The 27,313-nt window shown below is 60.8% G+C and overlaps 3 protein-coding genes across 6 annotated transcripts in view; 1 reads left to right on the top strand and 2 right to left on the bottom strand.

Annotated features, from left to right (window-relative positions):
• The window catches only part of AXIN1 (axin 1), a 61,888-nt gene extending 41,141 nt beyond the window's left edge, over positions 1-20,747 (top strand). Inside the window, exons 4-12 of one of the 4 annotated variants that reach the window (XM_049639070.1) lie at positions 830-926; positions 4,902-5,018; positions 7,265-7,402; positions 11,939-12,468; positions 13,069-13,239; positions 15,759-16,004; positions 17,816-17,923; positions 19,538-19,705; positions 19,872-20,747. In XM_049639070.1, the coding sequence (XP_049495027.1) occupies positions 830-926; positions 4,902-5,018; positions 7,265-7,402; positions 11,939-12,468; positions 13,069-13,239; positions 15,759-16,004; positions 17,816-17,923; positions 19,538-19,705; positions 19,872-19,998 (1,702 nt within the window). In that variant the 3' untranslated portion in view covers positions 19,999-20,747. The remainder of the gene's footprint in view (positions 1-829; positions 927-4,901; positions 5,019-7,264; positions 7,403-11,938; positions 12,469-13,068; positions 13,240-15,758; positions 16,005-17,815; positions 17,924-19,537; positions 19,706-19,871) is intronic. The other 3 variants (XM_049639072.1, XM_049639071.1, XM_049639073.1) reach the window with 3 other exon arrangements.
• Positions 20,748-21,031: 284 nt separating this feature from the next.
• Positions 21,032-24,711, bottom strand: PDIA2 (protein disulfide isomerase family A member 2). Its single transcript, XM_049639069.1, has 11 exons — positions 24,507-24,711; positions 23,149-23,355; positions 22,941-23,074; positions 22,722-22,859; positions 22,534-22,650; positions 22,325-22,450; positions 22,056-22,253; positions 21,829-21,949; positions 21,567-21,748; positions 21,275-21,385; positions 21,032-21,162 (listed from the first exon to the last, which is right to left on the bottom strand). Exons 1-11 carry the CDS (start codon positions 24,709-24,711, stop codon positions 21,118-21,120), a joined length of 1,584 nt encoding a protein of 527 aa, XP_049495026.1. The 3' UTR covers positions 21,032-21,117.
• Positions 24,712-24,844: 133 nt separating this feature from the next.
• ARHGDIG (Rho GDP dissociation inhibitor gamma) lies at positions 24,845-27,223 on the bottom strand. The gene is made up of 6 exons (XM_049639348.1): positions 27,116-27,223; positions 25,828-26,007; positions 25,631-25,714; positions 25,474-25,550; positions 25,328-25,391; positions 24,845-25,235 (listed from the first exon to the last, which is right to left on the bottom strand). The coding sequence occupies exons 1-6, from the start codon at positions 27,186-27,188 to the stop codon at positions 25,036-25,038; spliced, it is 678 nt and encodes a 225-aa protein (XP_049495305.1). The 5' UTR covers positions 27,189-27,223; the 3' UTR covers positions 24,845-25,035.
• Between the last annotated feature and the right edge of the window lie 90 nt (positions 27,224-27,313).

The following is a 27,313-nucleotide window of genomic DNA, read 5'->3' as shown; positions in this document are numbered from 1 at the left end:
GATTCATACGTTTATCACAATCTTCAAGAGGGTTTATAACTAAAACTTACGTCAAGGAAGCTAATTTGCGTACCCTCAGAGAGAGAACGCTGCCTTTCCAGTCTACCTTGGAAGACAGCAGGTAACATAGAACCTGGGAGATCTGTTCCAGTGGGATCTAAATTGTCTTGGCTGTCCATGATTTGGTCTATTTACAGCACCCTTGCCAGACAGGCACCTGGGTGTTCAGTGACAGGTCAGTGAATGTTTCAGGCTTTGTGGCCACATACGGTCTCTGTCACATACTCCTTTCCTGCTTTTCTTCCCCCCCAATTTTATTTTATTTTTTTTTTATGTTTTTATTTTTGAGACAGAGCATAAGCAGGGGAGGGGCAGAGAGAGAGGGAGACACAGAATCTGAAGCAGGCTCCAGGCTCTGAGCTGTCAGCACAGAACCCGACGCGGGGCTCAAACTCACAAACCGCGAGATTGTGACCTGAGCCGAAGTCAGATGCTTAACCGACGGAGCCACCCAGGCGCCCCTTCCCCTTCAAGTTTTGAGAGAGAACACAAGTGGGGGAGGGGCAGAGGGAGAGAGCAGGCTCTATGCTCAGTGTGGGACCCGACAGGGGCTCGATCCCGCGACTCCGGGATCATGACTTGAGCTGAAATGAAGAATAAAATGAAATGACGCTCATCCTACTGAGCCACCGAGGTGCCCCTTGTCCACTGCTTTAGAAAACGGAGAAACCCTTGTTGGCTCTCAGGCTATAGAGAGCAGGCCTCGCCAGCTGCACTTCCCTGAGCTGTTTGTCTTGCACTCACGCCGGACTCTCTCTCCTCCGGACAGGGATGGAGTCCCGCCGTACAGGACCCGTAAGCAGCACCGCCGGGAGATGCAAGAGAGCGTCCAGGTCAACGGGCGGGTGCCCCTACCTCACATCCCTGTAAGTTCTGGCCGCGCAGCCCTGCGCCCTGTCTCCTGGGCCCTCTGGGACCATGCCCACCCTTTCTCCCTCCACCCCCGGCCACTGTGGCACTGGGCAGAGGGAAGGGCATTGCTTTCTGCGGGCTCAGCTCATGTCCAGGCATAGCGTGTGGTCAACACGAGGTCGCACCCCGCAGGCTGGCGAGGACAGCGTGGGCGACTTGTAGGCCCACACGTTCCCTTCAGAGGGGCAGGGAGGGCCTCACGTAGCACCTGCTGTGCAGTCTTCCCGTCCTGCTAAGTGACGTGCTGCTCCTCGATGTGGGAGAGCAGCTCTGAGCCCCTGTCCCTGGCTCGATACCGGGCCCGGCCCCTGCACTGGCCACCTCACTGTGGCTCCATGCGGAAGCCTGACGGCAGCGATGCTCAGCGCCTCTGATCCCAAGTTACTGCGAGCACTTGCTGTGGGAGGTGCCTCAGCTTCGCCTCCTGGGAGGAAATAGGTGACAGTAGTCCCCCTGACTGCGGGCGCCTGGGGGGGGCTTCGCAGAGCAGGCAGGCAGCCCGCCCCCACCTGCAGAGACCTCTTTATCTTGGCGTGCCGACCGAATGGGAAAGACTTCTCAGGGAAGAGAATGAGGGCTTGCAGGAGTCTCAAACCGTTGGTGCTGCGAGCAGCTGTCCGCGGTTCCTGTGCAGGTGAAGGGGACGTCTCTCGGGGTCACCGCACACTCATCCGTGGCCAGTTCTTTGCTTAGAGTCTTTTAGCTAATTTCCAGGTAAGAAAGGTGATTTTTATGGTTGAGCAGAAAGGATGTGGGTATGTTCTCGCTTCTGAGAAGAGGATGGGTGGTCAGTGTTAGGGGCACCCAGGGGACTCGGTTGGTTCAGTGTCATGACCTCAGGTTCGGCTCAGGTCATGACCTCACTGCTGGCGGAGTCGGGCCCCGTGTCGGGTTCTGTGCTGACAGCGCGGAGCCTGCCTGTGATTCTCTTCTTCTCTCTCTCTCTCTCTCTCTCTCTCTGCCTCTCCCTGCTTGCATGCTCTCTAAATAAATAAATAAATGTTTAAAAAAGGAGAAAACAGAAAATCCTGGTCAAGCATCTTGTCACCTCCCAGCACAGACTTGACCTCAGCCAGGCGCCGACAGCGTGTGCTCGGGAGGAGTGGAAGCTGCTGCTGGTGGTCTGTGTGCGCGTGTGCGCCTGCGTGTGCGTGCGCGCTGCCGGGGCCCCTCAGGGCTCCCCCGTAGGGAGCACCAGCCAACTCGTGCTGTCGGAGCGCAGCCGGGGCCTGCACACGTCTTCACCTCGCTGTAGGCTGGTGCGTGTGTCTCCCAGCTCTCTTCAGAGATCTTTTTTGTTCTTTGTGTTTTGTGGTTTTTTTAAGGGTTATTTATTTATTTTCAGAGAGGGGGCAGGGAGTGGGGGAGGGGCAGGGAGAGAGGGAGACAGAGAATCCCAAGTAGGCTCCGCACTGTCAGCACGGAGCCTGATGCAGGGCTCGGTCTCAGATGGTGACCTGAGTCGGTACCAAGTCAGACGCTTAACTGACCGACCCCCCAGGTTCCTCTCTTCACGGATGTGTAAATTCAGGACTGGGCCTGGGCAGGGGGAGCAGTAGGGGTGCCTGGGTACCCTGTGTCCCAGAAAGGAAGGGGGTGAGTGGACACAGGAGCCACGTGGAGGTGCTCCCTCCCACCAGGCCACCAAAGCGTGAGAGTCAGTGGCGGTGAGGTGGGAACGTGCGCGTCTCCGCTGACGGACTGAACACACCGGGAGTGTGATGAGCAGCAGGCCACCTGCACCAGCCCAGGTGAAGCTGTCGCTCCCATGGGAAAAAGTGACTTCGGGGCAGGGGTGCCATCTTCGGCCGCGAGGGGACCCATGGATGCTGCCCCCTCGAGGACCACGAGAGGCCCGGGGCCTCTTGCCGGAGAAATCAGCAGGACACAGCCCAGGTTGAGGGCCACCCTGCCCAAGAATTGGCTTCAAATTTTCAAAAGTCACAGGGTCACAAAAGTCCAGAGGAGACAGCCTCGTTCCAGACCGAGGGAGTGCAGAGAAACGGTCCGGCTGAGCGCCGTGGCCGTGCAGGGCCTGTGGGGCCTCGGGGTCCAGGGATGCTCATGTCAGGGAGCCCTCCTCTGTGGGATGCCTACCGACCAATCTGGCGATAGGATCTAATTCAAACAATTAAATGGCATATTCAAGAAAACCAAAAGAGAAAGTTGGTGACCCGGAATATAGACCCGGAAAGATGTCTCAGAATGCGGCACAGAGAATCAGGAAGAGACAAGAGTCAGAAGTGTCATTGGGGGAATGTTCCAGAATCGAAAGCAAGGCATCTTCAGTCTCTGGAAGGTCCTGGCCAAGTCAGCGTGAAGGCAGAGCTGAGAGAGGCAGGCATGGCAGCGAGAGCCTGGCTTTACCGTGCGGTGTGGACAGTGCTGTGGCCTCACAGCCTTCCAACCTCGGCCGCCCAACCCCCCGGCAGGGCTAGGAGCGTTCTTGGGCACCACACTGACCCTCGGGCCTGACCCTGTGCAACCATTCGGTGAAAGCAGGAGTTCTGTGGGTCCTGGTGACTTCTGAGTGCTGGTTACCTTCCAGGGGAGGCTTAATGAGTCCCGCTCCTTGAGCTGTTCACACGTTCAAGGGAACAGGTCGTGGCTGGGATGGACTGGGCACGGCCAGGCGGTTGGTGCAGATGCCGGGGGCGGTGAGGGGGGGCAGAGGTCACCGGCCTCCTCACCCACCTGGGCTTCGTTTTCCCGGGGACCAGCGTTAGAAGATGTCGCCCGTGTGCTTCTCGGCGGCGTGGGGAGCTTCGTGGTCTCTGCAGGGGCCCCTCTGCATCTGTCTGATAGCTCAGCAGAGGGGCCTGGCGGGGGTGTGCTTGGGTAGCCCGTCGAGGCGGTGGGGCGCGGGGGACGGGGGGGTCTCAGCAGCAGAAGCGCTGCCTGGGTGAGCTGGCGCCTGCCGTGAGCACTGGGCGCAGCCTGGAGCCCAGCCTGGCTGTGTGGTCAGGTCAGACAGGCCAGCACGTGGCTCGGAGTTAAGAGCGAAGAGAGGGCATGCTGCATCCGTTCTGTCCGGCGTGGAAATGAAGCAGGAGAAACCTCACAGGAGGGGAGTCGGGAAGCCAGTGGGGGGAGCTCTCGTGCCAACCCAGCAGGAGCGTCCGTTACAGGGAAGGACGCGCTGCGTCCCCTACACACTGCGTCCCACCCCTGCAGCTCAGCCAAGGAGAAGCCTTTGTCGCCCCAGACGCTTGCTTCTCTCCAGTGGACTTCCATTCACAGCAGCCCTCCCAACTCCCCTTCTCCGTAAGATGACGTCTTTGCTTTTGTTTGTGGGAGTAGTCTATCACTTTTGCCATTCAATGCTTGTCCCCAGATGCAGTTCTTTGTTACTCCTAAATAAAACCATTTTTGCTGGTAAAATAACTGACTTTTATTTTTAAGGGCAACATTTTTTATCTAACAAACCAGAAGAAAATGTTTCCCATCTTGGCCGAGGTCGTGGAGTCCTGTGATTGGGGTGTCTCTTCTGTGGCTGGTGACACCCTCCTGCCCCAGGAACCTGTGCGTGTCTACTTTGTCGTTGGGCCGGAGACTTAGGGTGGGTCTCAGGGGAGGCAGGTCCGGGGAGCGCGGGCGAGAGGCAGACGCTGTGCTGCCCCGAGGTAGGCGAGTGGGCTGTGCCTGGTGGTCCTTGCTGCGTGACTTCCAGGGGATCAGGCCCAGGACGAGGGGCTGTGTGTGGGTGTCGGCGCAGGGGCACAGAGGCACCACCACGTGGGGGACCCCGCTGACTTTCCAGTCATGAAAGGTCTGCTCCTTAATGCCCGAGGGAGGGGCCATCTGAACTCCCCAGAAGGTCCACAGTTGTAATTACTGGGACTTTTTCCTTTGTGACTTCTTTTGTTCCTCCACAGCCGGAAGGTTACCCGTTTTTCCACAGAGCTGGTAATTATTGTCATTCCTGACAGTTTTCCATTTTCAGAAGCACAGCCGTGCAGCCTAGAGGCTCTTTTCCAGAACACCTGAGCTTGGGGGCAGGCATCCGCCGCAGGGCCGAGCCTCGCACGCGTCCTCACTCCACGTGGGTGCGTTTCCGTCTCGTGGGGACTTCTCACTCTGCCCTTTCTCTGCGTGTGCCGTCTCACGGTCAGCACTGCTCAGCGCTTGCCACCTGGACGTCTGGCTTTGCTCTCTCAGTCCCATATAGGTCACTGCCCTCTGCTCAGTTCAGTCCCCGGAGAAGCCAGCCTGCTGGCCTCGGGCCTTTCTTGTCCACTGGGATATGCTGTCCGCAAAGACTCCCTTCCGGGTCTCGGCCTCATGGCTGTCCCTACTGCCCAGGCTCTTCTGAGAACACTGGGCACCCCCGGACCTTTCGCACCAGCTCTCTCTGTTGAAGTGTTAGCTTGTGTCCTGGGCTTGCCCTCCCCTACTTCCCTCTCCGGACCCTTCCGAGCTTTCTGCAGCCGCCCCTGAGCTCATCGAAGCCAGTGATAGCCCCACACGTGGGCATTTGTCCCCGAGCCCTTCCCGTGATTTTCTCACCTAAGCTTACCTGTTTCTGAGGTTCTGTCGTTTTGTAGATGAGAAACATAGTCAAAACTGTGCCCAGGGGCACTGCCCCTGCTCAGGCTCCTGCCCCACACGGAGTCCTCCCTACTCAGCTTGCTGTACATATGAAGTCCAGGGTTCTAGATCGCCACTATCCATCCAGGAGATCTGAGAGGATTCCTGTGTGTCACCCTGTCTCAGGCTACTCCCTCCTCCGTCTGCCCTCCTGCCCCATCTGAGCCCCCTGGGCTCTCTCCCCTCCTCTTGGCAGCTCCCCGGTGACCCCATCCCCCTCAACAGGGGGGTGGTGGCTTAGATTTTAAAAAATATGTATATTTTTTTTAATTTTTGAGAGAGAGACAGAGTGCAAGCTGGAGAGTGGCAGAGAGAAAGGGGGACAGAGGGCTCGAAGCTGGGCTCTCTGCTGTCAGCACAGAGTCCAGTGTGGTGCTTGAACTCAGGAACCATGAGATTGGAACCTGAGCTGAAATCAGGATTTGGATGGTTAACTGACTGAGCCACCCAGGCGCCCAAGTGGCTTAGACTTTTAAAACACGTTTGCTCTAAAAGATATTGTTAGGACAGCTGATCAAATTAAAATAAGGCCTGATTAGGTAACAGTAATGTTAGACTTTTAAAACATGTAGTGACCTAACACAGACCTAATGTGATGGTCACCAGGGCTCTGTTGTCCCTCCCGGCTCAGTGCTGGGTAAAGGAGACCTTAGACAAGAAAAGGGGGCAGTGAGGAACCCAGCAGAAGGGGCAAGTGTGAACACTCGTTTTAAGAGAAAACGCAGGTTTCTGGGAATGCAAAGTGGTGTAGCCACTCTGGAAAACAGTATGGAGGTTCCTCAAAAAACTAAAAATAGAACTACCCTTCGACCCAGCAATTGCACTACTAGGCATTTATCCAAGGGATACAGGCGTGCTGTTTCAAAGGGACACGTGCACCCCCATGTTTATAGCGGCACGATCAACAATAGCAAAGTATGGAAAGAGTCCAAATGTCCATTGCTGGAGGAATGGATAAAGAAGATGCGACATACGGGGCGCCTGGGTAGCTCAGTCGGTTGAGTGGCCGACTTCAGCTCAGGTCATGATCTCACGGTCTGTGAGTTCGAGCCCCGCGTCGGGCTCTGCGCTGCCAGCTCGGAGCCTGGAGCCTGCTTCAGGTTCTGTGTCTCCTTCTCTCTCTGCCCCTCCCCTGCTCGTGCTCTGTCTCTCTGTCTCAAAAATAAATAAAAACAAATTAAAAAAAAAAAGATGTATATTTATACGATGGAGTATTACTTGGCAATCAAAAAGAACGAAATCTTGCCATTTGCAACTATGCGGATGGAACTGGAGGGTGTTAGCTCAGTGAAATTAGAGAAAGACAAAAATCATGACTTCACGCCTATGAGGACTTTAAGGGACAAAACAGATGAACATTAGGGAAGGGAAACACAAATAATATAGAAACAGGGAGGAGGACAAAACAGAAGAGACTCATAAATATGGAGAACAAACGGAGGGTTGCTGGAGGGGGTGTGGGAGGGGGGATGGGCTAAATGGGGAAGGGGCACTAAGGAATCTACTCCTGAAATCATTGTTGCACTACATGCTGACTAATTTGGATATAAATTTAAAAAAATAAAAAATAAAACAAGTTAAAAAAACGAAACAAAACGCACGTTTCGGGGCCCCTCCTGGTCACCCAGAGAGTGCCCGTGTGCCATCTTGACGGGGCTGGCAGTTCGAGGCTGCACGTGGCCGGCTAATCAGTGTCTCCTTGCAGCGCACTTACCGAATGCCAAAGGAAGTCCGCGTGGAGCCCCAGAAGTTCGCCGCGGAGCTCATCCACCGCCTGGAGGCCATCCAGCGGACACGGGAGGCCGAAGAGAAGCTGGAGGAGCGGCTGAAACGCGTCCGGATGGTGAGTGAGCCTTCTGGAAGAGGCCACGGCGCGGCTCGGGTTCTGGATGATCTTACTGCGTTTTGGTGGAGTTAAGGGCAGCTTCAGGCTCCCACGAGCTCCCTCCTGGGTCTCCCAGAGTGCTGGCTCCTGACGCCCTCTGACCCTGCCCTGGTGGCTGGCCGCTCTCCTGTGACGGGGGCCCGTCTGAAGCCGCCACCGCTTCTGTGCGGCCTTCACCGTCTCCTGGGGAGGAGGTCCCCCTGGCGGGGACCCCGAGCCCGGTCTGGGAGCAACCGGTAGGCACTCAGCAGCCGCTCCTTGGCCTGCGGGGAGCTGGGGTTCCTGTGCCACCTGCTTCTGGGGAGGTGTTGAGAGGCGGGCAGAGACCACGCCCTGCTGTCATCCCCAGGCGGTGGCCACACTGGAGCTACATCGGCTCGGCTCAGGAAGGCAGTTTTGGCAGACGACTCAACGCGTACCACGTGCATACTGACCTCTCCTTTCAGCCCAACCCCCTTCCTGCTCCCTCCCGTGTCCCACATGCCCCCGTGGCCCCGCCAGGTCCCAGGGGCACCGGGCACACGTGTGGAGCAGAGTGTGCCCTTGGCACGGGGCCTGGGGGCTCCCACCTGTCATCCCGAGTGCAGAAAGGGTCATGTTCAGAAATAGGCTCCTGTGCCTTGTTTTCTGCCCCGTGGCCTTGCCGGGAAGAACGTGGAGTGCTGGGACAATTACGTGTGGTTTGTGACTTACCTGCTCTGATACTTCTCGGCCTGTAGCTGTCAAAGAGACATGGGGCTTATGTGGCCCGCGGGCGTCATCTTGCAAGACTCATTCCCACGTGTGCTCGGGTTTCCGTCCTGAGATGTTGATGACAGACGTCCCTTGAGCACGGCCTTCCCCGTGCTCTTCACGCCTCACCAGGTTGTGTGTCCCCGAGGCCCCAGTGCCCCGTGCTCCCGGAGCCAGGCGCCACTGTGTCGCTGGAGACAGGCCTTTGCTTTTCTCCAGCAGGTAGGAATCTCCTTCTGAAACTAAGAAAGGTCACCACTGGCAGCACCCTGCCGGCTCGGTCGGTGGAGCGTACGACTCTTCCTCTCAGGGTTGTGAGTTCAAACCCCACTTTGGGTGTGGAGTTTGCTTTAAAAAAAAGAAAAAGGAAAAACAGTCTCCAACAAGTGGCGTCTTGCATTTTTTTCCTCAATACCTCATGCCCGATGCCTGAAACCCAAACCATGACTGCTGTAGGGGTGCCTGGCGCATCGGTTGGTACAGCATCCGACTCTTGATTTTGGCTCAGGTCATGATCCTAGGGTCATGGGATTGAGCCCCACGTAGGACTCTGTGCTGAGCGTGGAGCCTGGTGGGATTCTCTCTTCCCCTCTCTCTCTGCCCCTCTTGCAGGCTTGCTCTCTCTCTTTCTTTCTCTCTTTCTGTCTCTCAAAACACAACACAAAGAAAAACACACCCAAAACAGGATTGTTCTTGAAGGAATTGTTTCTCTACCTGATCACCTGATACTCATTTACAACACGGACCTGAGCCCTGCTCAGACTCTGTCCGAACCCCCAGGAGGGGCCTGCTGTCTCGCCTTCCGTGTTCCCCCGGTGAGTCATGTGCACCTGAAGTCTGGAGATGCCATCGTAAGGGTAGTCGTGGGGCCCAGCCACAGTCACACCTGGCGGTTTCCTGTCCTGCCCTCCATGCATCACACACGGTGCTGTGCCCTTGCCGTCCAGGGTTCCGGAGCGCCCTCATATGACACCCAGGTTTGAAATGAGGGGCCAGCCCACCCCCCACATTTTTCAGATTTTGAATAGCATTTCAAAACCTGGGGTTCGCGGTGGGCACCGGGAAGGCTGGGGTGGTCACTGAGGTGAATGGCCAGATGGCGTGCTCTCCGAGAGGGAGCCCGCATGAAAGTTTTTGGTTTGTTTTTTTTAACATTTATTCATTTTTGAAAGGCAGAGAAAGACAGAGCGTGAATGGGGGAGGGGCAGAGAGAGAGGGAGATACAGAAACAGAAGCAGGCTCTAGGCTCCGAGCTGTCAGCACAGAGCCCGGCATGGGGCTTGAACTCACGGAGCGAGAGATCATGACCTGAGCCGAAGACGGCCGCTCAACTGACTGAGCCACCCAGGCGCCCCTATGAAAGTATTTTTAAGCACCTGTGCAGGGGCACTAGGTTTTTCTTACCGGCATCTTCTTGTCTCCCTCCCTCATAGTGACCCGGTGACTCCCATGTAGGCAGCGCAGTGCTGGCCTGGGCGCCGGGCGTGTGCTGACCTGCTGCCTGTTTGCCAGTCTGGGTTGCAGTGAGGGTGGGGGCGGACGTTCAGTGGGCATCCGTGGAGGCCACCTTCCCCGTCAGGGTCCAGCAGAGGCCTCCGTGAGTGAAGGGACTGTCAGGGCGTAGCCTGTCAGGTAACCTTTGAGAAATCAGTGTTGGACACAGAGTTGCCGTGAGGCACGGCGGGTTTTACAGGAGCCAAGCCCTGGTTCGCGTGCCGTTGTGGGGCTGGCACCGTGGCGCATCCGCGGCCCAAGCACACCTCCATCAGGGCCTCCTGAGTACGCTCACGAAGTAAAAGTACCCTGTGGTTTGTGAAAGAAGTTTAAGGAAGGAGACTTTCAATCCGTCTTGCCGTAGAACCCAGCTGTGGTCACTGTGTCAAGTTTGTCCTCGTGGCTCCGTGTGCCCGTGGCCCTGCAGGTCACTGTGCGGGACGGGCATTTTAACAGCCATCGGTATTCGGTGTATTTTTCTCATGTCTGAGTCTTAGTCTCCTGTTCTCTGCGGCCTCCCTGTTGGGGGCGTGCGGTTGTGCCTGGATCTCCCAGGAGCTGTCACGGGGGGCTGGGCCTGGCCACAGAGGTTCCCCAGTGCCTGTGACTTAACACAAGATGTTCAGACGAGTAGCCCCTTGTATTTCCTGGGTATCAATTCGGGAACGAATCAGCAGGCCCGCGGTGGCATCTGGACAGGATTGCCGGGCTCCGTGTCACAGTCTCTGGCCTGTAGCCACTCTGTCCCCATAGGCTTCCCTCGGACCCTGGGGGGCTCGCTGCCCCACAGCTGGCTGTGCAGTTCCATCGGATGCCCTGTGTGTTTAAAAACAAAACAGGAGAAATTTTAATCACATATGTACAGGGAATCCGCATGGACATGAGAGTCCCTGTCTTGTATGATTTTACAAAATAAGGCTCGTGTAAATATGCCATAAACTATAGTTTTTTTTTAAAGAAGAATAACTACAAATTTTTAAATAGGAGTTTTGTTGTAAAATTTGGAAAATAACAAAGAAGAAAGTGAAAATTCTTAGACGGTTTGGTAAACCTGTAACATTTCAAAACCGTAAAACCGATTTCCTACATGTGCCGAGCCACCGAGACAAGCTGGCTCTCAGCCCAAGCTGTCCGTCACTACCCCGTGCCGCCCCCTGGGGACTGCAGGAGCCCCTCTTCCTTAACCGTAGGGGTCAGTGTCCGTCGAGGGCAGAGTGGGGGGTCCGGGATGGGACGTGGGGTGGGGAGCCCAGGGCCCCAGTGTGCCCGAGAGGGGCGTGTTCACCCTCCCCGCAGCCATGCGCCTGCCCTCTGTCCTGCTCCGTGCCACCTGCGACCTGAGCGTGGACTGAAGTGTCTGCAGCTGACCGCCTGTCCTGGTGACATGGAGACGCTTTCCCATAAGTGAAAAGTTTCTTGTGGATTTTGTTAGATTTGTTTCTGGTACAGTACAGGGGTAGCTGTCCCATCCTTTCTGGTCCCTACCGGATGTACTCACCGTTATTCTGGTTTGCACAATTCAGTGAGATGAGAAAATAAATACAAGATTTGGCTGGTCAGATGTTGTATTTACAGATAGGGTCCCGTTGGCTGCCAGAGACTCCAGAGAAACCCAACTGGATTTAGTGTGACAGTTGACCCAGAATCACAGAGCAGAGCAATTAAGCAGAAAACGAGCTCTTCTGTACAAGGGCATATTCCCTTTGAAAATACAATGGGAAAGGGACGATCAGGTTGCACAGTCGGTTAAGCGTCTGACTCTTTATCTCGACTCAGGTCATGATCTCCCGGTTTGTGAGTTTGGGCCCCACATCAGGCTCTGCTGACAGAGTGGAGCCTGCTTAGGATTCTGTGTCTCTCTCTCTCTCTCCCTGCCCCTCCCCCCCCAAAATAAATAAATAAACTTTAAAAGCAAACAAAAGAAAATATAATGGAAAACATGGAAATAAAATTGAGAACTAGGAAAATCAACTGAAGAAGTAAAAAAATATCTTTATTGAGAAGCGTAAAAGAACTAAGTCCCTCTGGAGGTTTCTCAGTGGGCGGGATTGGGTGGGCGTTGTGGTCCTTGAGCTCCTGGTGCGTGGTGGGCGTGCTCACTCTCTCACGCTCCCCAGCGCCCAGCGCCTCACCTGGCCTGCTCATCCTGGGCGCGGTGCTTCCTGCCCCCGAGATGGAGCGCTGCGGGCCTATTTCTTTGTTTCCACGAGGGCGAGGTTTCTGTGACTTGGCCGGTGCCAAGAGGTGACTCGTGACCTTGTCCTGCAGGAGGAAGAAGGTGAGGATGGTGACATGCCCTCTGGTCCCCCGGGGGCCACTCATAAGCTGCCTTTGGCCACAGCCTGGCACCACTTCCCGCCCCGCTATGCAGACATGGGCTGCGTGGGTCTGCGGGACGCGCACGAGGAGAACCCTGAGAGCATCCTGGATGAGCACGTGCAGCGGGTCATGAGGACGCCGGGCTGTCAGTCGCCGGGGCCCGGCCACCGTTCCCCTGACAGCGGGCACGTGCCCAAGATTGTGGGGGTCCTAGGGGGCGTGCCCCCTGGGCACAGTAAGCACGCACCTAAGTCCGGGGTGAAGCTGGACGCATCCGGCCCTCACCTGCACAGGCACGGCCACCACCACAGTCACCACGGGGCGGCCAGGCCCAAGGAGCAGGCCGAGGCTGAGGCCACCCGCCGTGTCCCGGGCAGCTTCTCTTGGGTCCCGGAGCTGCACGGCCACACAGCCAAGCCCCGTAGCCACTCAGAGAGCGTGGGCACCGCCCCCAATGCCAGCGACAGCCTGGCCTACAGGTGAGTGTCTGTGGCAGCCTGGGCCTTGCTTTGGGATCGGGGCTGTGGTGTCTTCATCCCTGAGCCTGTATCAGTAAGGGCCACGTGAGCCTTCCCGGGGAGGAAGGGGTCACAGTGAGAGGCTGTGTCTCCTGAGGGTTCTGTTCAGTTTTCTGGGCCACAGTTCCCCTTTAAAAGTCGTCCAGCTGGGGTTGCCTGCACAGACTGCGGGCATGTGGTGGCCAGAGGGCCCCAGCGCCCAGCATGAGTGCCTGGTCCTGCCTGGGGTCCCGGGCCATCCAGGGCTCTGGCCTTGAAGGGTGCATGGATAGAGAGGTACCTGTTTCGGGGGAGGCGTCTGGGTGAGGGGTGACTGGGTCCCGGTGCTGCTGCCACCAGGTGGGTGGCGGGGCTGGGAGGGCGAAGGACAGGTGCTCCTGCCCTCCCAGCTGGTGCTGCTTGCGCTCCCCACCAGACTAACCTCAGAGAACCCCCTGGCGTTGGGGCGGAGCCCGCGAGGACACACAGCTCTGTCAAAGTCACCACGTTCAGGTAGCCGCTTTCCGGCAACAGGCCACAAAGTAAAGGCAGCAGGTGACTCCCGGCCCCTTGCTTTTGTAGCGGGAAGTCTGGCACTGCCTCCAGAAGAAACGCCAAGAAGGCGGAGTCAGGGAAGAGTGCGGGAGCCGAGGTGCCTGGCCCCTCGGAAGACGCGGAGAAGAACCAAAAGATCATGCAGTGGATCATCGAGGGGGAGAAGGAGATCAGCCGGCACCGCAAGGCTGGCCACGGGTGAGAGGCGCCAGCGTCCCGGGTGGGTGTGGCCACACAAGCCACGGGTAAAAGGTGCCCGGCGTCCTGGGTGGCGCGGGCACCAGCGTGTAGCACTTAATTGACGAGCCTACAGCACAGTTCCGCCAGGGTCTTTGAAGCTGCAGCCTGGCCCCACCCAGCTGTCCTTATACCCCGTGGCCGTGGCCGTGGCCGTGTGAGCTCGCTGACACCCGCCCCGAGTGGGGCCCTGTGCCGGCCTTGGGGTCCTGACACAGCTTCGGTGTCCTGGGCAGGAGTGTCCGCTGCTGAGCTCGTTCTCAAGTCACCACGTTTCTGCCTGATCTCCTCTTGCTGTGCCCAGCCCGCCAAGGGGGGCCCCGCTTTCACACAGCTGCCCTCACGAGCTGCTTTCTGGGTGGCTGACGCCTCCACACGACAGCGACCTAAGTTACCGGGGCAGTTAGGCAGGTACCTGGACGCCGCTCCAGGCAGACCGCGCAGGACAAGTCTCTGATCGCACCTGGTCACCCCCCAGCCGTCGGTGGCGTCTGCGCCCTCTGAACTCTGTACTGGCCCCACAGAGCCGGAGGCTGCTCTGGAGGGTGTGGAGCCAGGACCCCAGACGTGCCATTGCTGCCTCGCGTGGGTCCGTCCATTTTGGGGGGACCATGGGGGACTGGGGCTGGCCCGGACTGCACGCCTTACCCCCAGACCAGCTGTCTGGGCCGTGGGGCTGGTGCCCGTGGGTGGGCTGGCCACCCCTCCTTCCTCAGTCTCCTGCTTCCCTGACTGTCTGTTTTGGATATGGTTGGGGACGGTAGAGTGCACGTGTGTGGCTTGGGGTGGGGGGGGGAGAAAGGGAGAAGTGGGTAACCACCTGCCAGCCAGCCCATCCTGAGCAGAGACGTGGGACTCTCCACCCGTGGGTCCCTGTGTCTGGTCTCCACGTGACTGTGGGAACAAGGCTCCCGCCAGTGTTCGGACACCTTTGCGGTCACAGAACCTGTCCTGGGTGAGGGGTCTTTCCAGAGCCCCTCTCCTGCTTTGGTTGGGTTTCTCTGGATTTCCTTTTCGGGTTTCCACAAGGAATGGCTCTGTTCTGGCCGTTCCTCCCACACCAGATGGTTTCTGTGGTGGAAGAATAAAAGGCCCATCTGGAAACAGTCTCAGATTGGAAGGTGCTTGATGTCAGGATGGGCCATTTTAAATGGTGGCATTTCAGTATCCCTGCCAGGTCTCCCTGGCCTCCCTGGAGTTGGGGGACAGTGTGCCTCTGTCTTTGTTGCTCTTACATCATACAACAGGTAGGCGGGGGGGGGGGGGGGGGGGGGGGGGGGGGGGGGGGGGGGGGGGGGGGGCAAGGAGAGGCTGGGGATGGGCTCCAGAGCCAAGGTCTCCCTGTGGCTGGCCCCGTGGGCTCTTTAGGAGGGAGATGCCATCTTTCCTGGGGCAGTTCCGGGACTGCGAGGGCACTGAGCCTGGGGGCCCTCTTCCAGGGTTCCCTCCTGATGCTAAAGCCCCCCTTTCCAAGGGCTCCAGCCAAGGCTAAGAGAGGCTGATGTTTTCGGTATAATTCAGCCGTGCAGCAAAGGCGTACTGCACAGCTCTAGAGCGTTTTGTGTTGGGTAATGAAGGCAGAGAGAGGTGTGTGATCCCATGGGGGAAACATTTGAAAAAATGAAAAATTGTATGTTTAGAGTTACGCTGATTGTTTTTAACGGGAAGGAGAATATACCAATATAATGAGAGTAGGTACTTCTAAATTAAGATTTTTAGATTGTTTTTACTTTGGAATTTCCTATATGGTTCAGCTTTCTCACAAAGAGCATTTATTTTGATACTAAAATGTTTTTTAAAAACAGTGAAAAGTTTTTTTTAAGTTTTTATATAAGGTATGACATAGTTCAGTAAAGTTGTTAAAAATTAGTTACAAAAGGGGCACCTGGGTGACTCAGTCGGTGAAGCATCCGATTTCAGCTCAGGTCGTGATCTTGCGGTCTGAGAGTTCAAGCCCCGTGTCAGGCTCTGTGCTGACAGCTCAGAGCCTGGGGCCTGCCTCGGATTCTGTGTCTCCCTCTCTCTCTGCTCCTCCTCCACTCACACTTTCTGAAAATAAACAACCTTTAAACAATTCTTCAAAAATGAGTTACAGGGGCACCTGGGTGACTCAGTCAAGCGTCCAACTTGGGCTCAGGTCATGATCTCACAGTTTGTGAGTTCAAGCCCCGCATTGGGCTCTGTGTTGACAGCTCAGAGCCTGGAGCCTGCAGCCTGCTTGGGATTCTGTGTCTCCCTCTCTCTCTGCCCCTCCCCTGCTTGTGCTCTGTCTCTCTGAGATGAATAAATGTTAAAAAAAAAAAAAAAAACTTAAAAAAAATAATAAGTAAAAATGAGTTACAAAAGGAGCGTGCAGCGGAGGACCACGGTGTCATGTGGTGTGGTGGGAGGGGTGGCAGGTGTGCCCCTGGTGGCCTCCACTGGTCCCGCCTGCGGCCAGGGTTCCAGATGCTGCCACACTCGTTCTTTTGCTCCCAAAGGTCTTCTGGTGCCAAGAAGCAGCAGGTGCATGAGAGCCCCAGGCCCTTGTCCGTGGAGCGTCCCGGGGCCGTGCACCCTTGGGTCAGCGCTCAGCTTCGCAACTCCGTCCAGCCCTCTCACCTCTTCGTTCAAGACCCCACCATGCCACCCAACCCAGCCCCCAACCCTCTGACCCAGCTGGAGGAGGCCCGCAGGCGCCTGGAGGAGGAAGAGAAGAGAGCCAGCAAATTACCCTCAAAGCAGAGGTAGGGGGACAGCGGGGAGGGCAGGCCACACCCCCAGTCAGGGCTGCCTTGGCACTGCTTTGGGGCTGTAGCCCCCCGAGGCCTGGGCACCCCCCAGCAGTCCTGGTTTCTTCTTTCACTGAGCGCCACCCGGGGCACGGCACGTGGCCTTGCTGTGTGACAAGGGGCTGGGAGGGTCCTCCTGGGGTAGAGAGGGAGCCGTCTCCCCTCTGTGAGTGTGCACTCGCCCCGGGGCTCCACGGACTCGCTAGACACTACGGTCAGGATCCCCCTGGCCGCTGTGCAGGCTACAGAGTGGGGGTCCTGAGGGGTCCTTGGGCGGGGAGCCATAAACGGTGCCACGCACAGGTGGGACGGTGAACGTTGCTGAAGTACGCGTAGAGGTACAGTCTTCTCTGCAAGGGACCCCAAGCCCCATTGTCCCCAGCGCCATGCCCTCCTGGGCCTTGAGGGCCAGAGAGGCCCCGCCCACTGCTGACGCAGCCTCAGGCCAATGCGGCTCCCCACCCCCTGCCGCTCACCCTAGGGAGAACCCCTTTGTGGTTGGCGGTCTTCTCTCCAGGCCAGAATGTGCCTTCCCCTGCCCTTTCTGCTGGGCCTTGAGGTCACTTTTCCCCGAATGTACCAGCGTGTTGGAATTCCCAGACAGAACCAGGAAATCTGCATTTCCCACCGAGGCCCCGGAGCATGGTCACACGGTGGCCCTGTTCTTGGACGTTGCCAGCGCCCCTTGCCCAGTCATGGTCACTGGACATCTTTCCTGGGGACCTCACTGTGTGGGGGGCCGTCCAGCTCTTGGGAGGCTGGTGTCAGGATGCAGACCATCCCTGGTGCCTGTCTTATCGGGCAGAACCAGGAGCCTGACTGCGTCCTCTGGTCATTGAGTGTGACCACGTTTATGGCCACCTGTCTCACACCCTGTGACCCTGTCAACGTAGAACCAGAGAGCCGGCTCGGTGCTGCGGATGCTGCTTCGTCTGACAGGGCCTGTGACCTGGAGGCGAACAGGGCGGCAGAGGGGCCGGCGGGGAAGGGGCCGGGGCATATGGGTAGGAAGTCTTCCCTGCTGCACAGAGCCTGGGAACGTCGTCGTTGCCACGCACTGGGGGTGCAGGGCTCACGTCTGCTCTTCTCGGCAGCACCCGGCAGGCCCTGCGTGTGCTCGTGCCGGCCAGAGACGCACACAAGCCTCCTGGGAATCTGTATTTGGGCCTTGAGGCTCCTGACAGGGTTTTGGCCACCGGCTCCGGCGTCTCCATTTGTCGCCGGTCCAGAACGTGGGCCTTTTGTAAGCGACTGCAGACACGGATGGAGGTCCGAGTTCCTTGTGGGGTGACCCACCCCCACCCCGCCCCGGCTGGCGGAAGAGAAGTCACCGTCAGGGCTGCACAACATCGCGTCCGGGGCGGACAGCTGTTGGGAAAGCTGCTCGGGATGGAGCAGCAGCAGGGCGCGCGGACAAGGACGAGCGCGCGGACGAGGCCGGAGCCAGGCCGTCCCCGAAGGCTCTTCTCGGTGTGGAGGACGGGTCGGTGGTTCCCCGGAGTGGCCTCCGCCGAGGAGTCCAGGAACTCTGGATTCACTGGAGCCTCGCGTTTCCTGACCGGCCCCGACGGAGCCCTGGAAGCCCCCGTCGTGTGGTGTGGTGTGGTGTTTTGTCCGCCCCGCACGGTGGGAGCCTGGTTCGGCGGTGACGGACCCTCCCCGGGGCCCCTGCTCCGTCTGCCTGTCTGTGGCCCCACTGTCACGTCGGAGCCTTGGCGGAGGCCCGACCCCAGCACGTGCAGCTCACCGCCGTGGTTGTTCCCTAGGTATGTGCAGGAGGTCATCCAGCGGGGGCGCTCCTGTGTCAGGCCAGCGTGCACACCTGTGCTGAGCGTGGTGCCAGCCGTGTCCGACTTGGAGCTCTCGGAGACAGAGTACGTGCGCCCCCCGAGGGTCTCGGTACCGCTTACCCCGCCTGCCGCGGGGGAGCCGCTGTTCCCAGGATCTGGGGCGTCGCGCCAGAAGAGCTGGAGCCGGCCTCAAGCTTCCGGTCTCTGTCAGAGGAGACGTGGGCCGTCCTGTGTGACACGTGGCCACCGGGCCAGGGAGGGAGCTCTGACCTGCTGCCTCCGCTCTGGCCCCGTGTGCCCACCCGCCTTTACTTTCCTGAGCTTCCCGGCCGGGCGTTGGGGCTCGGCGGTCTGCGACTGGTGCTGCCCCTCCTGGCCCAGCGCCGCGGGCGTGTGTGTCCAGGTGCCGGGAGCGCACGGAGTCCGTCTAGCTCTGTTCTTGCGTGGAACGTGGGAACAGGTGCTTGGCGTGTCCGCTCCCCAGGCGGGCGTGGCGCAGGCGGGTATTGGGGCCCGCATGTAGATGGTGCCGGCCACCCAACCCCCGTGCCTCTGCTCGGAACGGAGCAGAAACGGGGTCCCCCACCTCACCCCACACAGCGGCTCACCACGTCCAGCCGGATGCCTGAGTGACTCAGAGCTTCCCCACCAGGCCACCCCTCGAGGGTGGTCTCTGGGCGGGGAGGGGCCCTGCATCCCTTCTGCAGAGGACCCTCGCCACCGTGTTAGGTTGCAGCACTCAGGGAAGGAAAGCAGGCGCCCAGGAGCCCGGCTTGAGCAGCAGACGGCCAGCTAGCCCAAGGAACCGCCCCCTCTATCCCCCGGAGCACCAGGGAGATGGGGGGTCCCGTTGTGAGCTCAGGAGGCCTTCCTGACACGACGCTGCACCCGCTCCTGGCAGGGCGGCTGGCGGGGGCCAGGGGCTGTGTCCGAGCACACCTGGGCAGCTCCGGGGCGGTCACAGGGACGGGGACCGCTACGGGACGGAGGGCGCGCTGCCTGTGCGGTCTGGTCACCCATCGGGACAGATGGCCCTTCGGAGTGGTCCCGGGCAGGAGACCGTGCTGGCCTCACGCCCCTCCCTGCAAATCTGGCCGGCCACTGCCTCTGCTCTTCAGACCAGCTGTCTGCGGGGGGTAGGGGGGGTGGGCAGGTTCATTTCCAGACCCATGCACGGTGCCATTCGCCCAGCCTCTGGCCTTCAGAGTTTCTGAAGCTTTAGGGCTTCAGGCCTCTCCTAAGGTACAGGTAGCATAGCCCAGCCTAGAGGTGGGGGCTGCGTTTTTTCCAGTAACCTAGGCGTTTTTTCCCACGCCTCGCGGTGGAATCCACCATGGGTTCTGGCCCTGAGAAGCCACGTTCGTGTGGTCTGGGTAGGAGGTGACGTGCTCCAGCCAGCTCAGGACACAGGGAGGCTGGAGGCCACGGGCACGAGGGGAGATGAGCTGGCATCCATGCTGTAGATTTCGGAGGGTGTGGCCGGACCGGAGCCTCTGGTTGAGGCCCCACGCGGAGTGAGGCCACAGGGCGCTGCGGGTGAGGGGTAGCCGGGCTTTCGCACTCGTGGTGTTTTGCACACGGCCAGGCCGGCTCATCCTCTCTAGTCCTTATCCCCTGTTTGTAGGGGGCCCGAAGCCCTTTGGGGTGTGTCCTGTGTGACCCCGAGCCCAGCGGTCACCGCTGTGCCTCTGCCCCCAGGTCGAAGTCGCAGAGGAAGGCGGGCAGTGGGAGCGCCCAGCCGTGTGACAGCATCGTGGTGGCCTATTACTTCTGCGGGGAGCCCATCCCGTACCGGACCCTGGTGCGGGGCCGAGCCGTCACTCTGGGCCAGTTCAAGGAGCTGCTGACGAGGAAGGGCAACTACAGGTGAGGGCCGGGCGGCGCGGGGGACCCTGCGGTGGGCAGCACACGTGTTGGCGGCCGGGGCCCTGCGGCGTCTGTGTGCACGGGAGGGGAGATGAGGCCGCGGGGCCAGCAGAGGAGGGGACGAGGCCCTCACCTCCTCTCACCGCCTCTGGCCCGCGTCCTCCAGATACTACTTTAAGAAGGTGAGCGACGAGTTCGACTGCGGCGTGGTGTTTGAGGAGGTTCGGGAAGATGAGGCCGTCCTGCCGGTCTTTGAGGAGAAGATCATCGGCAAGGTGGAGAAGGTGGACTGACCCGCCAGCCGGGCCTCCGCGCCAGGCTGGGCCCTCGTCGGGCAGGGGCCAGGGTGGCCTCCGAGGGTCCTGTGGGTCACCTGCTTGGCGTGTATGCAGACAACACAACTACTGGCAGAAGGCCACCCGCCTCTTCGGGCCGTCTGTGTCCGGACGGGCAGGGGTCCCTCTGCGGGTCCCACGGGCCTCTGTCCTGCAGCTGACGAGGAGGGTGCGCGGTCCACTCCTCAGCAATACTCGGTCCGCCTGGGCGGGGAGCCCGCCCCGGGGCCACCTCGACCGCCCTCCGTGTCGCCCTGCTGCTGACCGTGGGCAGGCCCGCCCGCTCCTCGCCCCGTGCTCACACTGCAGGCTCCGCCCCTCCCCCTGGGACTCGTCCGCCACGCCCTGCCCCGGGCCGGGGGGGCCGGGGGGGCCGGGGGGGCCTCTGTAAATTGTACATGTCACCGAGTGCCTTCAACACAGCTCGTCTCTTGCCTGCCACTGTGTGGATCCGGCGCCGGAGCCCGGAGCGCTCTCCCTCCTCCACCCTCCGTTTCCAGAGCGCGGGCTCAGCGGGTCCCAGCCCCCCCCCCCCCCCCCCGCCACCCACCTCCCCTTTAAGGGCCCGTGTAAATATGTACATTTCTCAGGCCAGGGCCAGCGGGGTGGAGGGGGCTGCCCCAGCCCATTTCTCATGCGCTGACTTGTACAATTATCTTTTCAAAGGTACTTGGATAATAATGGAATAAAATCCTTTTTGAACCTTCTCCGGCGACGGAGACACCTGTTTTCTGTGGGTGGAGCCTGGCGGCCTGCTTGCCATCGTCCACCACGGCACTTCAGGCCTCTGAGGGTCCCCTGTGTGTGGGGGGGGTGTCCGGTGGAGGCACACTGACGGCTCTGGAGAGGGTGGGTTCCCAGACCCAGATCTGGGTCAGAGACCCACCCAGAAGGGCTGGGGACAAGGGCTAGGACACATTCAAGACGGAACGGGCCCAGGAGGTTCTTGGGGGGCCGGGGGGGCGGCCGTGCTCAGGAACCACACACACAGTGCAGGGTCAAAAGCTCTTTATTCACTGGCTCCTCAGTGAACCATCTGGTGTGGGGGCACCAGACGGTGATGTCGCGGGGGGGCGACTACAGCTCCTCTTTGGGCTCCGTGGTGGAATTGGCTGGGGTCTCCTGGAAAGGGTCACAGAGCCCCGGCTAGAAGCTGTGCCCTCGACTCACCCCAGCCCCTGGCACCCTCACTGCCACGTCCAGAGACTGGGAACCTTGGGAAAGAGGCACCCACCGGGAAGGGGGCTGCGGGCTCCTCTGCGGGCTCCTCTGCGGGCAGCTCACCCCCGTTGTCCAGGAACTTGGAGAAGGTCTCCAGGTCCCTGGTGCTTTTGTATTCAATCACCTAAGGAGGGACACGAGGCGCTGGAGAGAGAACACGCCTCACCCGGCCCTGCACCCTGGCCACATCCTCCCAGGCCCTGCCGCCGGAGGCCCTGCCCTATCTCTTGGCCATGGCCAAGGCCCGAGGAAGGTGCGGACCAAGCCGCAGACCAAGGAAGACGGCGTCTCTTGCCCTACCTCACCTTGCGACCCGGCCCCGCGGGGAAGAACTTGAGGGTAGGGAAGCCGTGCACAGGGAAAGCCTCCAGCTCGTTGGCCGTGGCGTCCAGTTCCGCAATGATGATGTCCTCGTGGTCCTTGTACTTGTCGGCCAGGGCCTCCCAGGCCGCAGCCATGTCCTTGCAGTGGGTGCACCAAGGGGCGTCTAGGACAGCGGGGCGTTGGCGCAGCCGGCAGAGGCCCCCACCTGCCCGCCGCCCACCACCCGTGGCCCGCTACACTCACAAAACTTGATGAACACATTCTTGGTTTCGTCGAAAGCCACCTGCTCAAAATTCTTGCCCACGAGGGTCTTGACCGGCCGCTGATCCCAGTCAGGGGGCAGCTCCTGGCTCAGGAGGTAGGGCTGGGGGAAACCAGGCCGGGTGCTTCACTGGGGGGCTCTCCTGGGCACTGCTGCTCCCCTCCCACCGCCCCCCCCGCTTTCCCGGGTGGGCAGTTCAGCAGCAGACCTTGACCTCGCCGCCAAGGACCGCGTGGCAGAAGGCGGTGACGGAGGTTGCGGTGAGCGGCCCCCCGTGTGCAGGCGCGTACTTCTTGGTGGTCTCCGTGTTGATGAAGCGCAGGGTGGGGGCCTCCTCAGCCTTGAGGCCGAAGTACCGCAGCACGTGGCCGTTGTCGGCACTGACGTCCACGACCACGAACAGCACCTGCCGGCAGGGAGTCGGTGCCGGTCAGCCCGCATCCCCACCACCCTGCCTCCCCCCGTCCCAGCCGGTACCTGCCCCCGGAATGGGGGAGCTGCCTCCCCGAAGCCAGCCAGCAGCTCCCGGTGGGAGGCCAGTGTCTGGTTGACAAACAGCAGCAGGTGGTTGAGGATCCTGGCCGAAAAGATCTTAGGCGATGTCTGCAAGGGCAAACCGCGCTCGTGGGGGCTGGCTCCCCTGGACGCGACCCCACCCCTGCAAACGCACCTACAGTCCACCTCACCTGGCTGTTGAATTCTGTGACCAGACGCATGCTGTGCGTGAGGAGGAAGTGCGACAGGTCGCCCTGATCCAGGCCCAGCTCTTCGTCCACTGGGAAGTCTGCCCGGCCCTCGTCAAACTGGACAACTCAGCGGGGGTCAGCAGGAGCCACGGCCCCGAGCCCCGACCCCCACCTTGGCCCTGACCCACCTTCTTGAAGAGCACCACGGTGTCCTTGGTGAGGCCAAACTTCTGAAAGAGCTTTGGCTGGTCAGTGAGGCCAAAGGTCATGTCCAGGGCATCCTGGGCCAGGGCCAGGAAGGTAGCCACGTCCTCGTCCTGCAGGTCCTAAGGAGCCCCAAGCCTGTGAGGTCAGCTGGCACCTCGGGCCCTGCTCCCATGGCCTGGACCCCAGTACCACCAGCTCACCTGGAAGAAGCCAATGACCACGATGTCCCGGCCGTCAATCAGTGCCTGGGCACCGTCCTCGTCCTCCAGCCGGGTGGCGCTGGGCCCCGCCCGCCGCCTCAGCCATTCAGCGATGCCCTCAGCCTCTCTGGGGCCTGCAAAGAGTCCCCTCAGCCCGGGCCCAGCCCCCCGCCCCCGCCCCCGCCCCCCTCGTGCCTGCTCCCCCTACCGGTGTACTCCTCCGGGTGTGTACGGTTCCCATCGCGGAAGAACTTGAGCGTGGGGTATGTGGTCACAGCAAACTCCTCCGTCAGCTCTGTCTCCGCAGGCCCGTCCACCTTGGCCAGCCTGGCTTTGGCTGACTCTGCCGCCAGCAGGGCTGCGGCCTTGCTGTATTCGGGGGCCAGTGCCTTGCAGTGCCCACACCATGGGGCATCTGGGGGACAGGGCCGTGAGTGTCCCCGACCGGCCTCCACAGCCCCAGCCTCGGCTCCTGCTCCCTCCCAGCCAGAACCTTGGGATCAGTCAGGTCTGGCAGAGAGCACTCCTATCCACGCTTCCCGAATCCTTTGGAGGCCCATCTGACCCTCTGCAGCAGAGCCAGACTCAAGGTCCCACAGCGGGGGGCGGCGGGCGGTGGGGGTGGGGGGGCGTGCAGCGGCCAGCACCGCCCTGACAGTGAGTTTGGGAAGAACCCTCCAGCTGCTGCTCCCCGGCCACCTGTGCCTGCTGGCGGAAGCCTGCCATCTAGGAATGACTTTCACGTGTGTCAAGTTTTGCAAGCATCCACCGAAGAGGGGAGCCTGGGGGGCTCAGTTGGTGGGCTGTCTGACTCTTGAATTTGGCTGGGGTCATGATCTCACGATTCGTGGGATCGAGCCCCACATCGGGCTCTGAGGTAACAGTGCAAAGCCTGCTTGGGATTCTCTCTCTCCCTCTCTCTCTTCCCCTCTCCTGCTCACGCGCTTGCTCTCTCAACATAAATAAACATTAAAAACACGTCTCCTTTAATGTTTATTTATTTAATGTTTATTTAGAGAGAGCGCGCGCGCGAGAGAGAGCGCGCGCGCACTCTCAAGTTGGGGGGGGGGGCGGAGGGGGAGACACAGAATCCGAAGCAGGCTCCGGGCTCCGAGCTGTCAGCACAGAGCCCCACGCAGGGTTCGAGCTCACAAACTGTGAGATCATGACCTGAGCCAAAGTCAGACGCCTAACCGACTGAGCCCCCCCAGGCGCCCCTATTGTTTTTCTAATCCATAGCAGAATATGCAAGGCCTGAATGCTATGTGGCCCCTCACAGAAAGAGTTGCAGATGGATGGTGATCTAGGGTCTTCCCTGCACCTGCCCCTCCCTCCCCAGCCCCACCCTCTCCTGCTCAGGCTGGACGCCCCCAGGCCCAGCTCAGTCCCAGGGCTTTGCTTCAGGTGCCCTTCCATGGAGCCCCAGGAGCACAGCGGAGGGCCAAGTGCCCACAGGGGAAGTCCCTCATGTGCACAAGCCCCGGATACACAGGGTGGGGAGTTGAACCCCCCCCCGCCCCGGGGGGCCCCTGTGGGTCCTCCAGCCCTCCGGCCCGGTGCACTCACAGAACTGCACCAGCAGAGTGCGGTGCTCCCGCAGGGCCAGGCCCAGGTTGCGCCGGCTCAGCACCAAGATCCCATCCTCCTCAGGGATTTCCTCCTTGGGGGGCTCCTCCTCGGGCTCCCCGGGCCCTGGCCCCCGGCCCTCTGGGCCCGAGGCCCCAAGCAGCAGCAGCAGCAGCAGCAGCACAAGCAGGAGCTGGCCGTCCATGGCAGTGCTGGGCCCACGAGGCGGGGGGCAGATAAGGGGGCCGGGGGCCAAGCAGCAGCTGCCACGTGGCACCCAGTCCTAGTCCCAGGAAGATAAGGCCACGAGGCTCCCCCCACCCCCGGGGGAGGGGAGGCAGACAGAGGCAACACCAAGGGCACCGAGACAAGGTGACGTTTAATAGGACTGTTCAGGGCACAGTGCCAGCCCAGGAAGGGGGTGTCCCAGGACCGGAGCAGAGGGTGTGGGGGTGTGGTCACTGACTGCAGGGGCAGGGGAAACAAGGACCCCAGGTGGGCTGAGGACAGCCCCCGGGGTAGGGGACGTTCAGCTCTTCCAGTCTTGGCAGATGTGGAGGCCCCACTCCCAGGACATGTGGTCTGTCCTGTCATCGTCAGTGAAGAAGGACGTGACCACGTAGGCACCCCGCACCAAGGCTCCTCGAGGCACCTCCTCCACCGGGGTCACAAACTCATACTCCTGGGCGCTAGGGCCATAACTGCCCACCATGTACACCGCCTTGTCCACTGGGGGAGGGGGAGGTTGTCAGGGGCCACCCTCTGCCGCAGCCGCCCCCCCCCCCACAGCCCCCCAGGCCAGCCCTCCTCGCCGCCCTCACCACGCAGGCCCTGGCGGTAGGTGTGATGCAGACACTTGAGGCCACTGACGATCTCCTTATTGACCTGGGGGACAGAGGGTGTTAAGGGCCCCTCTGGGGGGGCTGGCCCTGTGCTGGCAGGTGTCCCCCGCGACAGCTGCCCTCACCTTAAAGGTAATCTTCACTTTGTAATCCACACCCTCCTTCAGGACAAACACCTGGTTTTTCAGCGCAGCCAGCTCCCCTGTGAAGGAAAGCGCAGCCAAGTGTGACGGTGGAGACCCTGCCCCAGGAGCCCCACGGCGGGGGAGGGGGGGGCAGTACCTGTGAGGTCCATGGTGATGGGCCCTGGAGCCTGCTCAGACATCAACGTCAGCCTGGTCACCTGCACATTGGGCAGGCTCGGGTCTGAGGAGAAACCGGAAGTCACCAGGACGGCTCCCCCCCCCCCACCACCACCCCCGCCCCGCCCCAGCCGCCCGGCCTCCGCCCCTCCCCTCCGGGCCCAGAGCCCTACATACCCACGAGGGGTGGCAGGGGCCCCAGCAGTGCCCGCTTGTACTTGACCAGGCTCTCGTCATCAGGGTCCAGCTGCTGGATCTCCTGGAGGCTCTTCCTCCCCGGGGCCCGGTACTCAGGCACGGCCTCATCCAGTGCCTCGTCGGGCGACAGCTGTCTCCCCTCCTTGTCGGTCAGGAGGACTGAGGGTTGGGGAGGTGCATGAGCAGCCGTGACCAGCTGACCCTGGCATTCACTCATCAAACCGAAGCCCCCCACCTGGCCAGCTGTGCCTCTCAGTGCCCAGAGGGACTTGGTTCAGGGAGGGGGGTGGGTTAGGGAAAGGGATGTGTGCTCAGAGAGGGAGGGGTGCATGGGGGGTCAGGGGAGAGAGGTGGGCTGGGAAGAAACAGAGCAGCATCTGCACCCAAACCTTTTAGGAGGAGGCTGGGGGGTTGGAGAAGGCTCCTGAGAGAGGGAGCCAAGCGACACCCCGGAGGCACCAGCTGCCTTTTCTGGCCCAGCAACCCATCCATCCGGGGCTCCTCCCTGACTCTGAGGCCAAAGGTGGGGGGAAGGAAGACCCTGAATGGGGCACAGCCCCAAGGACTGGAGGCCACCACTGTGGAGTGGTGACCTCCGAGGTCTTCCCTGGGGCAGAGGCCCTGCCCTTCACATCTCGGAAAGCCTTCCTGCTGTCCCAGGGGTTCCTCTTGGTAGTGTTCCTGGGGCACAGAGGGGGTTCTCTCTAAACCCCTGCCTGCGCTAATGCTCTGAGGTTACCTCCCTGGGCGCCTTCAGACTCAGAGGCTCCTCGAGCCCCTTTCCATGGTGCCTGGGAGCAGGGGTCTCGCTAAACCCCTTCCCACAGTGCTTTGGGACAGGATCTTTTCCAGTCCATGCTCACTGCACTCCAGGCTCCTCAATGATCGCCACACGCCCTGAAGGAGCCCTCGCCCCACCCAAGGGAGGGGGGATCTCAGGGGCAGGTTCCCAAGGGGAGAGGGTCTCGCAGCCACCCCGGCTTCACAAACAGACCCGCTCACTCCTGGCTCCTTCTTCCGCCGCCCCCCCCCCCCCCCCCCCCCCCCCCCCCCCTCCCGCCAAGGTCCGCCCTGGACGAAGCCCTCCACCCCCGCCCCACCCCGCCAGAGCCCAGGCGGGGGACCACGCCACGATTTCCCCTCCAGTGCCCCCAAAGTTTCCGCGGGGGAGGGCGAGCCCCCGCCCCGGGCCGAAGCCTCCTCACCCCACCCCCCGCCCGAGACCCCCGCCCACGTGGCCGCCCTGGCCCCAGCCCAGCCCGCTCACCTCGGGCGCACAGCGCCAGCCGGAGCAGCTCCAGCAGCTGCGCCCCCAGCTCACACGCGTCCAGGCCCAGCATGGTGGCCCGCGGCCCGGCTCCGCCGCGGAGCCGCCGAGGAGCCGCCGCCCGCCCCGCCGCCGCCCGGCTCGGCGCTCAGCCCCGGCGCGACTGCGGTGAGCTCATCCCGGCCGGGAGCGCCCCCC

This window comes from Panthera uncia, chromosome E3, assembly GCF_023721935.1.
Source record: "Panthera uncia isolate 11264 chromosome E3, Puncia_PCG_1.0, whole genome shotgun sequence".
NCBI lineage: Eukaryota > Metazoa > Chordata > Mammalia > Carnivora > Felidae > Panthera > Panthera uncia.
Note: the sequence above shows the minus strand (reverse complement) of the source record. Positions and strands in the feature narration are given on the sequence as shown.

Excerpts from the sequence above, each read along its gene's own strand:
- PDIA2 (XM_049639069.1), bottom strand. The coding sequence starts at position 24,711 with ATGGACGGCCAGCTCCTGCTTGTGCTGCTGCTGCTGCTGCTGCTGCTT. Across the intron at positions 22,254-22,324 it reads CTCCCCCATTCCGGGGGCAG|GTGCTGTTCGTGGTCGTGGA; the intron begins GTACCGGCTGGG and ends CCCTGCCGGCAG. Across the intron at positions 21,749-21,828 it reads GAATGTGTTCATCAAGTTTT|ACGCCCCTTGGTGCACCCAC; the intron begins GTGAGTGTAGCG and ends CCGCTGTCCTAG.
- ARHGDIG (XM_049639348.1), bottom strand. The coding sequence starts at position 27,188 with ATGCTGGGCCTGGACGCGTGTGAGCTGGGGGCGCAGCTGCTGGAGCTG. Across the intron at positions 25,715-25,827 it reads GCCCCTGCCACCCCTCGTGG|ACCCGAGCCTGCCCAATGTG; the intron begins GTATGTAGGGCT and ends GTTTCTCCTCAG. Across the intron at positions 25,551-25,630 it reads CATCACCATGGACCTCACAG|GGGAGCTGGCTGCGCTGAAA; the intron begins GTACTGCCCCCC and ends TTTCCTTCACAG.